The sequence below is a fragment of the Lucilia sericata genome, unplaced genomic scaffold (assembly GCF_015586225.1).
Source record: "Lucilia sericata isolate MDLA Ls3-8-SP2 unplaced genomic scaffold, ASM1558622v1 Contig000760F_arrow, whole genome shotgun sequence".
NCBI classification, from domain to species: domain Eukaryota; kingdom Metazoa; phylum Arthropoda; class Insecta; order Diptera; family Calliphoridae; genus Lucilia; species Lucilia sericata.
The window spans coordinates 104,130-117,755 of record NW_023994757.1 but is presented as its reverse complement, the minus strand read 5'-3'; the positions used below and the strand labels follow the sequence as shown (position 1 = coordinate 117,755).

Here is a 13,626-nt window from a genome sequence, read left to right as displayed (position 1 = left end):
TACTAACTAACTAACTACTAACTAACTAACTAACTAACTACTAACTAACTAACTAACTAACTAACTAACTAACTAACTAACTAACTAACTAACTAACTAACTAACTAACTAACTAACTAACTAACTAACTAACTAACTAACTAACTAACTAACTAACTAACTAACTAACTAACTAACTAACTAACTAACTAACTAACTAACTAACTACTAACTACTAACTAACTAACTAACTAACTAACTAACTAACTAACTAACTAACTAACTAACTAACTAACTACTAACTAACTAACTAACTAACTAACTAACTAACTAACTAACTAACTAACTAACTAACTAACTAACTAACTAACTAACTAACTAACTAACTAACTAACTAACTAACTAACTAACTAACTAACTAACTAACTAACTAACTACTAACTAACTACTAACTAACTAACTAACTAACTACTAACTAACTAACTAACTAACTACTAACTAACTAACTAACTAACTAACTAACTAACTAACTAACTAACTAACTAACTAACTAACTAACTAACTAACTAACTAACTAACTAACTAACTAACTAACTAACTAACTAACTAACTAACTAACTACTAACTAACTAACTAACTAACTAACTAACTAACTACTAACTAACTAACTAACTAACTAACTAACTAACTAACTAACTAACTAACTAACTAACTACTAACTAACTAACTAACTAACTAACTAACTAACTAACTAACTAACTAACTAACTAACTAACTAACTACTAACTAACTAACTAACTAACTAACTAACTAACTAACTAACTAACTAACTACTAACTAACTAACTAACTAACTAACTAACTAACTAACTAACTAACTAACTAACTAACTAACTAACTAACTAACTAACTAACTAACTAACTACTAACTACTAACTAACTAACTAACTAACTAACTAACTAACTAACTAACTAACTACTAACTAACTAACTAACTAACTAACTAACTAACTAACTAACTACTAACTAACTAACTAACTACTAACTAACTAACTAACTAACTAACTAACTAACTAACTACTAACTAACTAACTAACTAACTAACTAACTAACTAACTAACTAACTACTAACTAACTAACTAACTAACTAACTAACTAACTAACTAACTAACTAACTAACTAACTAACTACTAACTAACTAACTAACTAACTAACTAACTAACTAACTAACTAACTAACTAACTAACTAACTAACTACTAACTAACTAACTAACTAACTAACTACTAACTAACTAACTAACTAACTAACTAACTAACTAACTAACTAACTAACTAACTAACTACTAACTAACTAACTAACTAACTAACTAACTACTAACTAACTAACTAACTAACTAACTAACTAACTAACTAACTAACTAACTAACTAACTACTAACTACTAACTAACTAACTAACTAACTAACTAACTAACTAACTAACTAACTAACTAACTAACTAACTAACTAACTAACTAACTAACTAACTAACTAACTAACTAACTAACTAACTAACTAACTAACTAACTAACTAACTAACTAACTAACTAACTAACTAACTAACTAACTAACTAACTAACTAACTAACTAACTAACTAACTAACTAACTAACTAACTAACTAACTAACTAACTAACTAACTAACTAACTAACTAACTAACTAACTAACTAACTAACTAACTAACTAACTAACTAACTAACTAACTAACTAACTAACTAACTAACTAACTAACTAACTAACTAACTAACTAACTAACTAACTAACTAACTAACTAACTAACTAACTAACTAACTAACTAACTAACTAACTAACTAACTAACTAACTAACTAACTAACTAACTAACTAACTAACTAACTAACTAACTAACTAACTAACTAACTAACTAACTAACTAACTAACTAACTAACTAACTAACTAACTAACTAACTAACTAACTAACTAACTAACTAACTAACTAACTAACTAACTAACTAACTAACTAACTAACTAACTAACTAACTAACTAACTAACTAACTAACTAACTAACTAACTAACTAACTAACTAACTAACTAACTAACTAACTAACTAACTAACTAACTACTAACTAACTAACTAACTAACTAACTAACTACTAACTAACTAACTAACTAACTAACTAACTAACTAACTAACTAACTAACTAACTAACTAACTAACTAACTAACTAACTAACTAACTAACTAACTAACTAACTAACTAACTAACTAACTAACTAACTAACTAACTAACTAACTAACTAACTAACTAACTAACTAACTACTAACTAACTAACTAACTAACTAACTAACTAACTAACTAACTAACTACTAACTAACTAACTAACTAACTAACTACTAACTAACTAACTAACTAACTAACTAACTAACTAACTAACTACTAACTAACTAACTAACTAACTAACTAACTAACTAACTAACTACTAACTAACTAACTAACTAACTAACTAACTAACTAACTAACTAACTAACTAACTAACTAACTAACTAACTAACTAACTAACTAACTAACTAACTAACTAACTAACTAACTAACTAACTAACTAACTAACTACTAACTAACTACTAACTAACTAACTAACTAACTAACTAACTAACTAACTAACTAACTAACTAACTAACTAACTAACTAACTAACTAACTAACTAACTAACTAACTAACTAACTAACTAACTACTAACTAACTAACTAACTAACTAACTAACTAACTAACTAACTAACTAACTAACTAACTAACTAACTAACTAACTAACTAACTAACTAACTAACTAACTAACTAACTAACTAACTAACTAACTAACTAACTAACACTAACTAACTAACTAACTAACTAACTAACTAACTACTACTAACTAACTACTAACTAACTACTAACTAACTAACTAACTAACTAACTAACTAACTAACTACTAACTAACTAACTAACTAACTAACTAACTAACTAACTAACTAACTAACTAACTAACTAACTAACTAACTAACTAACTAACTAACTAACTAAACTAACTAACTAACTAACTAACTAACTAACTAACTAACTAACTAACTAACTAACTAACTAACTAACTAACTAACTAACTAACTAACTACTAACTAACTAACTAACTAACTAACTAACTAACTAACTAACTAACTAACTAACTAACTAACTAACTAACTAACTAACTAACTAACTAACTAACTACTAACTACTACTACTAACTAACTAACTAACTAACTAACTAACTAACCAACTAACTAACTAACTAACTAACTACTAACTAACTAACTAACTAACTAACTACTAACTACTAACTAACTAACTAACTACTAACTAACTAACTAAACTAACTACTAACTAACTAACTAACTAACTAACTAACTAACTACTAACTAACTAACTAACTACTAACTAACTAACTAACTAACTAACTAACTAACTAACTACTAACTAACTAACTAACTAACTACCTAACTAACTAACTAACTAACTAACTAACTAACTAACTAACTAACTAACTAACTAACTAACTAACTAACTAACTAACTAACTAACTAACTAACTAACTAACTACTAACTAACTAACTAACTAACTAACTAACTACTAACTAACTAACTAACTAACTACTAACTACTAACTAACTAACTAACTAACTTAACTAACTAACTACAACTAACTAACTAACTAACTAACTAACTAACTAACAACTAACTAACTAACTAACTAACTAACTAACTAACTAAACTAACTACAACTAACTACTAACTAACTAACTAACTAACTCACTACTAACTAACTAACTAACTAACTAACTAACTAACTAATCTAACTAACTAACTAACTAACTAACTACTAACGAACTAACTAACTAACTAACTAACTAACTAACTAACTAACTAACTAACTAACTAACTAACTAACTAACTAACTAACTAACTAACTAACTAACGAACTAACTAACTAAATTACCCAGCTCTGTATTGTTGTGCCGAGTTCCTTTGTAGCAACCAACATGTTGTGACTCTCCCTTTTATTCTGTTTTCTCGCTCTCAAACAGTTAACGCTAAGAGTATGGTCAATTTAGCGTTTTTTGTTCATTCCAAAGCACATTACTCGTAATATTTACATTCAGTTTCAAATTCAAATAAATATAAATAAAATTAAAAAAAAATTTTAATTATTGTTAAATAATTTAAATACTTTTATATTAATTTAACAATTCATTTATAATTTTAAAATACATTATTAGCTACTGCTGGCCACCTTTTTTCTCAGTTAAGCAGAGCATCAATGTTGTTGTTGTTTTTATGCTATTTGTTTTCTGTTAGCGCTCAACTCTCAACTCATTTCAGTTTTTAGTTGAACGTTGAGTGGAAATGTTGTATAAAACGGTCTAGCGGATAAATTCAAACGTTTAACATACGTTTTTTATTGTTGTTGTTTTCCTTGTATATTAAAAATATATATCTCTTGTATATACACAACAGAATCCATGGAAAATTGTAAAGGAAAATTATTATTTACAAAGTTGAATATACAAAAAAAAAAGGAAAACAAAGTGTATTATAAATTTAAACAAAATGAAAACAATAAAAAGTGTATTTTAATGAAAAAGTAATAATTTTATCAAATCCTGAGGAGTTAAGAAATTTAATTAAAAAAAGTGTGTGACTAATCAAGTGCAAAAATGTTACAAAAATTAAACAAACCAAAAATTAATCGGCATCGTTTGTAAAAGACCAAAAGGCAAAAACCGACAAATAAGTAAAAAAATACATATGACAAAAAATAAAAACAACCCTCTTTGCAATATAAAACAAACAACAACAACAATAATAACTTAAAAGAAATAACGCTAGCAAAGTAACTGGATTTTTCTAATGCTTTCAACTGGAATAATTTATAGCAAAACAACAAAAATACAATTCTTTAACAATTTTGTTAAAAAATTATAAAAAATTTTTTTGTATAATTAGTTAAAAATTTATGTTAATTTTACAACTTTAACTTCAAAACAACAACCAACCTACAGCTAAAGTTCTCTGTGTATTTATTTTCTTATACTCACTTCACTGTCTGTCTTTATTTCGAAAAGAAGAAGCAGCAGTAAACAACAACAAAAACGAGTATTAAGAAAAACAAAAAAAAGTTGTAAAAAAGTTTTTGTTATTCTTCTTCTGTCTTTTTACTGTGAGTGATGTTTGTTGTTGTTTTTGACCTAAAAAAGTAATAACAACAAAACGACGTAAAAGAACAAGCAGCACAAGAAAAAAAAACAACAAAATAAAAACAAAAAATAAATGGTGTTGTTGTGCCCTTTGCCTATACTGAGTAAAAAGTTTGAAAAAAAAAACAAATGTTGTTTTTGTTTGTGTTAAAAAAATGAGTGAGTGAGTAAAAAAAAAACAAAATTAAAAAAAAGCAAAAAATAGTAAATATACAACACAAGTATGGTAAACAAAAATACTGAATTCCCTTTGCTGTTGTTGTTATTGTCTTTAAAAACAACTTTGCTTTAAAAAATATACAAAATTTTTAGAAGAAAAAATACAAGAAAAAACTTAGAAACAGCTTAGCATTAGCTTTTTTTGGCGGCTATGGCAGGAAATCTAGTAAAATGGTGGAAACATAAAATACTCGGTGGTTATAAACAATTCTCGGGTAAGTTTTTTTCTCAGCAGTTTTTTTTATAAATTTATCTTAGACATTTTATAGCAATGACCTTAAAAATTTAAATATTTATAATGAATTGAAATCAAAACTTTTTATGTAATTAATTTGTTTGTTGTTGTAGCTTAAGAGGGACAACTAGGATTTTGGTAAAACTTTTCACGATTAGAATTTAATTGCAGCTGGGAATGAGTCTTTCCACAATTTAACTACCTATAACTAAACTAAAACATAACTAGATAATAACTAGAAAAGAACTAGAAAATAACTAGAACTAAACTTGAAATGAATTAGAAAAAAAAAACTAGAACAGAACTACGTACAACAAAACTAGAACATAATTAGAACAGCATTGGAATAGAACTAAAACAGAACTAGAACATAACTAGAACAGAACTAGAACAAAACTAGAACAAAACTAGAACAGAACTAGAACAGAACTAGAACAGAACTAGAACAGAACTAGAACAGAACTAGAACAGAACTAGAACAGAACTAGAACAGAACTTGAACAGGACTAGAACAGAAGTTGAATAGAACTAGAACAGAACTAGAATAGAACTAGAATATAACTAGAATAGAACTAGAATAGAAATAGAATAGAATTAGAATAGAACTAGAATAGAACTAGAACAGGACTAGAACAGAAGTGGAATAGAACTAGAACAGAACTAGAACAGAACTAGAATAGGACTAGAATAGAACTAGAATATAACTAGAATAGAACTAGAATATAACTAGAATAGAACTAGAATAGAACTAGAATATGACTAGAATAGAACTAGAATAGAACTAGAATAGAACTAGAATAGGACTAGAATAGAACTAGAACTGAACTAGAACTGAACTAGAACAGAACTATAACACAACTAGAACAGAACTAGAACAGAACTAGAACAGAAGTAGAACAGAACTAGAACTGAACTAGAACTGAACTAGAACTGAACTAGAACTGAACTAGAATAGAACTAGAATAGAACTAGAATAGAACTAGAATAGAACTAGAATAGAACTAGAATAGAACTAGAATAGAACTAGAATAGAACTAGAATAGAACTAGAATAGAACTAGAATAGAACTAGAATAGAACTAGAATAGAACTAGAATAGAACTAGAATAGAACTAGAATAGAACTAGAATAGAACTAGAATAGAACTAGAATAGAACTAGAATAGAACTAGAATAGAACTAGAATAGAACTAGAATAGAACTAGAATAGAACTAGAATAGAACTAGAATAGAACTAGAATAGAACTAGAATAGAACTAGAATAGAACTAGAATAGAACTAGAATAGGACTAGAATAGAACTAGAACAGAACTAGAACAGGACTAGAACATTTTTTCAATAGGTACATAGGTAGATATTTCGTTAATTTGTCATTTTTAAAATTTTTTTTTCTTATTATTTGCCTAAATAAAATTAAAAAATCTGTTTAAACAATCTGTTGTTTATTTAGCCAAAACTATAAATTTAAATATTGAAATAAATTTAAGAAAAATTCTTAGCAAAAACAATAAATAAAACTTTTTAAAATAATTTATAAACACTTTGAATACACCCACCACTACAAAGTCATTAAAATATATTTTTTTTTTATTTTCATCCCATTAATGACAATTTTTCCATTCAACCACTTGTAATTATTAGATATTTTAACTCTGATAATAGTTAGAGCACTTAAAAAAGGCCATAATAACAAAACGAAAAAGTAGTTTGTACTACGTTAAACGAGTTACAAGTGTTGTTGAAAACTGTTGTAGTTGTTGGCTGGCTGAAGAGAATAAAATACAAAAAAAACATGTTTTTTTTTATTTTTGAAGATATTCGGCATGGCATTCAAAAGCAGCACAATAATTGATCGTTTGCTTTTGAAAAGCCGACCAACCAACCGACCCGCCAACAATACTACAAATAACAACAACAACTAAACATTAAAGAAAAGAAAAATAAAAAAAAAAAATAAAAACCTGAACAACAACTACATAAATACATACTTACAAACACACTTACTATACAGCTTTACTCCGTTTGAAAAAATAAAAACAAAAACAAAACAAGTAAGCAAGAGAAAAAAACTCGATGTAAACAAATGAAGGCTGACAGGAGAGTAAGGCAAGCAACAACTAGCAAAACTATACTCTACAACACTACATCATACACTTACATACAAACATGTAAATAAATGTTTTCATACTCTGAGCTCTGTAATACACAGAGTTGGAAAATGAAGTAGTATTAAAAATTATTGAAAAGAATTGAATTAGAACTGAACTAGAACTGAACTAGAACTGAACTAACACTGAACTAGAACTGAACTTGAACTGAACTAGAACTGAACTAGAACTGAACTAGAACTGAACTAGAACTGAACTAGAACTGAACTAGAACTGAACTAGAACTGAACTAGAACTGAACTAGAACTGAACTAGAACTGGACTAGAACTGAACTAGAACTGAACTAGAACTGAACTAGAACTGAACTAGAACTGAACTAGAACTGAACTAGAACTGAACTAGAACTGAACTAGAACTGAACTAGAACTGAACTAGAACTGAACTAGAACTGAACTAGAACTGAACTAGAACTGAACTAGAACTGAACTAGAACTGAACTAGAACTGAACTAGAACTGAACTAGGACTGAATTTTATACAGTAAAAAATGTGCTTCAATTTTGTTTATGGTTTTAAAGATTCCAACCCTGATTGCTTCAGTTATTGTATAGTATTATTACGTTTTGTTGTTGTTTTATTCTTGTGCCCGGTATTTAAAATGAAAATACAATACTCCTCTATATTATAGTGATACAAGAAAGTATTATTACGAACAATGAGCTTAAAATTTGAAAAAACTTTAAAGAACCTATAGCAAAATCAAAACCAAAATTATAAAGAATGAAAAAAAAACAGAACAATTTCTTGATTTGTTATTTTCAATCTACCACAAACCCAACCATGTTCCATCTTTCTTTTGTTCAGCTTTCAAACATTGATCATTTCATTATAAATCTCCTCTACCTTTCAATCATCTCATACCCTTAAACACTAATTGCTGGTAGAAGAAGCGGCTTGTCTGCAATTGCAGCATTGACCAGCTCTCGAAACTCAAGCACAAAAAAAAGTCGGCCATTAAAAATATTTACAAACAAATATCACTGAAGTTAACTGGCGAAAAAGAAAAAAAATTATATATATAAAGAATAAACGTAATATTTGCCGAAACTCACCTTACCAGTTGAGTTTCGTTGGTTTTGTGTTGTTGTTGTTCTGCTTGTCTGTCTATCTTCTTTCCGAAAAGTCTTAAGAAGCAGGTAAAATAAACTTAAAAATACAGGAAAACTAAAGTTTTTAGAACTATTGAAATGTTTTTTTTTTCGTTGATTTTGTTTGGAAAGTATTGTTTATAGTTAAAGTTCATTTGGAGCTTTTTGCTGGAAAATAGGAACGATTTTTCCAAGTTTTTGCGAAATAGGATATTAATTTCGTTTGGAGAGCCAATGCGAGAGTAGGTCTGCTATTCAGCTTCGTGGAATCCACTTGGTCTAGTACAGATAGAGGAAATTAATCACATATAAATGCCAGTGGGAAGTGATCTGCATCCAACATTTCTTTAGGTCGTCCGTAAAGATAAGGAGCGCACAACAGGTCCGATAGTGGCCTAGGTGTATTTCTTCGGATTTGATGTAATATATATCCTCCTATCAACATACCTACCTACCTAGGTCGTCCCTCTTGTAAAGTTGCACAGACACTGCTTTTACAAGTTAGGAAGGAAAATCTTCTTGGACCAAAACGTCTGCCCCTAACAGATGGATATGGAGAAAGTATCTTATGAAAGATTGCAGTGATTCCTGGAATATTCCTTTTGTGTAAAGAACTTTGAAAGATTCTACCCTTATCAGGAAGGCGTATTGAGCTCATTAACCCAAGATCATCATAGAAAATAGCTTATTCCAAGTGAAAATTTGTCTAGAACACTTACATTGCGAAGTCAAGTGCTAACATGAACATCTTCCTCGACGACATCACATTGTTCTGAAACAAATAAGCTTCATATACCGGACTTATACGAGGCATAGTCTTCAAGTAAATCTCGGAAATCATGCCACCATTCTCATCTGTATAGAATCTTTGGACGTTCTATTCAGACAGATGTCAGTGCTAGAAGGAATGTTCTCTTTTTTGGGAAGACAACTTTCCTAACCTCTAGCTCTTGAAGATAAATGGTTTATCTGGAGCACGTATTAAAACGTAAAATCTCAGGTTTTGCACCACAGTTGATTTAGTCATTGTTCCATCTGTAAGTATTCAGAAATATCTCTTTGAACAGAACTTTGAAATCGCTTGTGATGATCAATATCTTGCTGAGAAAGATGTTAAGACGTAAGAATGATACATCTTCGATTTATCTATGTTATCCTCTATTGGTTCCCATGTTTAAAGAATAAGAACTTTTCAAAATTCTTTATGTTACCTGAGAATGATCATTGAGCGAGTGGAGATCGTTTGTTCTTGATATTCATCAACCAGAGAGAGAGAGAGAGATGCTTCATATTGGGACTAAGATGCAATACAGTTTCCAGAGCCTTTAAACCAGCTATTGCAACATTTTTATTGATTGGAAATTAAAAAGAACGTTTTTCCAGATTTAAAAAAGTTGACAACACTCTCTTCATTCTGCGCAGTCAGATTTCAACTAAGAATATATGCCGCATTATATATCTGTTTATATAATACAAAACCAGTACATTTTATGTAACTGCAAACAACAACTACAACAACAATGCTATTACTACAAAAAGCAGGAGCGGCAGGAAAAACAAAGAATATCCAGGAAAAAAATATAAACGGAAAGATTGACACTAACTACCAAACAATGCATGATGCTGTAAGTAAAATAATACTATTCGTAAAATGCAAGCTAAAGTTCGTTGGTTTGGTTGGCAGAGGATGTGGATACCAAACAGTAATCCCTTGTAAAGCTTAGAATCTAAAAACCACAAGCTAAAATGATATTTAGCTAAAAACGATCCTCTATAGGAATTTAACGCCAAAGGGTCTACTGTAAGCAGCATCATCTCAAGTAGGCTTGGTTTTTTTTGTTTTGTTTTGTTGAAGTTAAGGTGTGTTTGTGTATAACCGTCCATACGTCTGGCGGATCTTTTGTTTGTTTCATTCTTTCGTTTCCACAGATAACTTGTGATTATAGTCTTACCGTCTTTGTTGTTTTTTGTCTTATTTTTTCCACTTTTTTTTGTAGTTTGGTCGGCATCGGCACACACAGAGAACTAAAGGAAGCTCTCAAAGTGTGCGATGTTTTCGTTTTTTTTTCTCTGCTTGTTGGTTGATTCTTTTCTTTTTTTTTCTGCTTCTCCCGTCTTTTCTTTTGTTAAAGCGGTCTTTTAGTAGTATTTGTTGGATTTTAGTTGTTTAGCTTAAGGGTTTCCAATTCGTGGTATCTTATAGTTAAAGACTTGCTAGTATTTTCTGGAATTAACAATTGGAAACCCTTTGTGTTTTTTCCTCGATTTGTTGTTGCTGTAGATCGTTTTTTTCATTTCTGGCAAGAAGTGCGTTTCAAAGAGTTTCAGGTTTCATATCTTTCTCTTCGTATACTTTGTTGCAGACAAGATTTGTTGGCGCGTTTCTTTTCATGCCGGTCTGTAGGAAATAGCAATAATATCTACATGTTAGTTGGAATCCTTTTAAATGTTTTTAACTCTCTGTTGGGTATGAGTGAAGTAAAGTTTCCTTTTGGTAAAAAAAGATCGACAGTTTTTATATAAATATGAAAAAAAAAACTGTTACTCGGTAGCTTCTTGTCTTTGGTTTCCTGCTGCATGAACAGAAATAAAAAATAATTGAAAGAAAAAAAAATTGTTATAATACCACAACAGTGGCCAACAAAATTATGTCAAAAAGTTTAAAGAATAGAAGAAAAACTTAGCTTAACCTTAATATAACATATGTAGATCATTAGGGTCTTCAGAAGTACATATATACTTATATACTTGATTGTAGATGATCAAAAACGTAGGCAAGGATCTTCATTTAATCATGAATCAAATCTCTGATAACTTCCTCATAACTGTTTGTTCAAAGTTCGGATTCCACTGGATTCTTAGAGCTCAAGAACGTACGACAATTATGCAAGGATCTTAATTAAGGAAACCTCCAATTATATAAAAACTCTGGACGTCGATGTAACTCTTAAAGTTCCTTTCAGACGAGATCGCAGCAAGGCTCTGACTGATGAACTTATATTAAGTTTAGATATTGATAGTTGAAGATCACTAAGTACCTTCAGATCTATATCTATCTGCCTCTGTTGGATCGATATGAAAAACCATACAAAAGCAACTTGATAGGATGCACAAAATTTTGATTACTTTCAGATAGGAATAGAGAATGGTTAGATCGTTTGAAGGTTAAAACCTGGATTAATACATTAAGTCCCAGATAATTCTATTATCTTTAAGTCTTAAATGTTGTCAATATCTCCTCTGTTTTATGAAAGGAACATTCATAGATTTCCCTGACTAGTTCAGATAACTTCCAACCACTGAATCAAAATTTTACATTCGCTCTCAAAAGAATCTTCAAGATGTGAAATCTTTCTTTTAACTTCACGAAGGTTATATTTGCAAGAGCTAGAGGATTATCTGCCTTAACAGTTCCTGGGCCAGTGTGAAATATTGTCTTCATGTAGAGCCAAAGATCCACTTTAAATGCCTTATATGAAGTATCGATTACATTATCTCTTGGTACATTGAAGATATTGTCTTCTTCTGTATAAACTGGCAATCAAGAAAAGGTCCTCACCAATACAACATTCATAGGAGTGACAGAAGAATCTGACTCTAGTGGATCTTAGAAGCGATATTTTTGGTGTCTTACTTCGGAAGGCTTATATAACTGTAAAGATTTGGATCCAGAAGAACTTTTCGTGTCAGTGTTAACGGATTTGGTAATCTAGTAAGAGGTTCTTTATTTCCTTTAACTTTTATGGATATAGGTAACACGATCGCGCAAAAGTGGGCGATAATTTTTCGTTACTATTCTCTTACCAGATTTATCAAGCTGGATCTAGACGTCATATCATTAGCACCTAGACTTGAATTAGTTTATATGGTTAAATTGTATCGGAACAATATCTCGAGACTAGTAAGAGTGTTGTAGTAACCGGGACCAAGGAAAAAAGAAAGTGGGATCTAGCTCTAGTCGCATTAGCAGCTGAACTTGAACTAGGATAGAAGTATTAAGTTTCTCACTCTTCAATTACTAAAATAAAGAGTTAAACAGTGTCCGTGACCTAATTGATTCCCCGAATTCGACTGTCAGGGATGATAAACTTGCAACTAGTCCCCAACTATTTTATAGATTTAAATTACGCAGAGAATACTTTTATCATCAACTTTTATTAAATTTTATTTACAACAATTTACACACCCCTTACGAAATATGTCAAACTTTAAGTGACAGCAGCTTTTCTAACTTTTGACAGATGAGAAAATTTAATAAAAATTATTAAAAACCTGCAAGCTAAAGCCTATTTAAGGGTGGTCTCTTTCTTCCCCACTCCAACAACAACAACAACAACTCTAATACCATCACCATTGCTTTAGCATATTTAAACCTCTCGTAAAGCACTTACTCACGCTTTTTCCATTTAAACTATTTATTCCCGCTTATGTTGTGAGTATTTTTTTTTTTTGATGAAAAATGTATGCTTAATTGAAATTGATGATAGCAAACAGCAATGTGGTTGCTTTCTGTTTGGCCCCGACCAGGCCTGGTCAGTCATTCTGTCAGTCAGTCAGTTTTTACTCGTTTTTTCTATTTATTTCTTTTTAATATTGGAGATTTTTGTTGTTGTTTTTTTCGGTTTGTTTTGTGCAATGTGGTGGTTGTTGCTTTTGTTTTTGACATGAATAGGCCGAC

The 13,626-nt window shown here is 29.6% G+C and overlaps 1 protein-coding gene across 1 annotated transcript in view; it reads left to right on the top strand.

The window, feature by feature from the left end:
- Positions 1-4,367: 4,367 nt before the first annotated feature.
- The window catches only part of LOC119607911 (protein naked cuticle), a 44,600-nt gene continuing 35,341 nt past the window's right edge, over positions 4,368-13,626 (top strand). Inside the window, exon 1 of the mRNA XM_037962052.1 lies at positions 4,368-5,674. Coding sequence (XP_037817980.1) covers positions 5,611-5,674 — 64 coding nt within the window. The 5' untranslated portion in view covers positions 4,368-5,610. The remainder of the gene's footprint in view (positions 5,675-13,626) is intronic.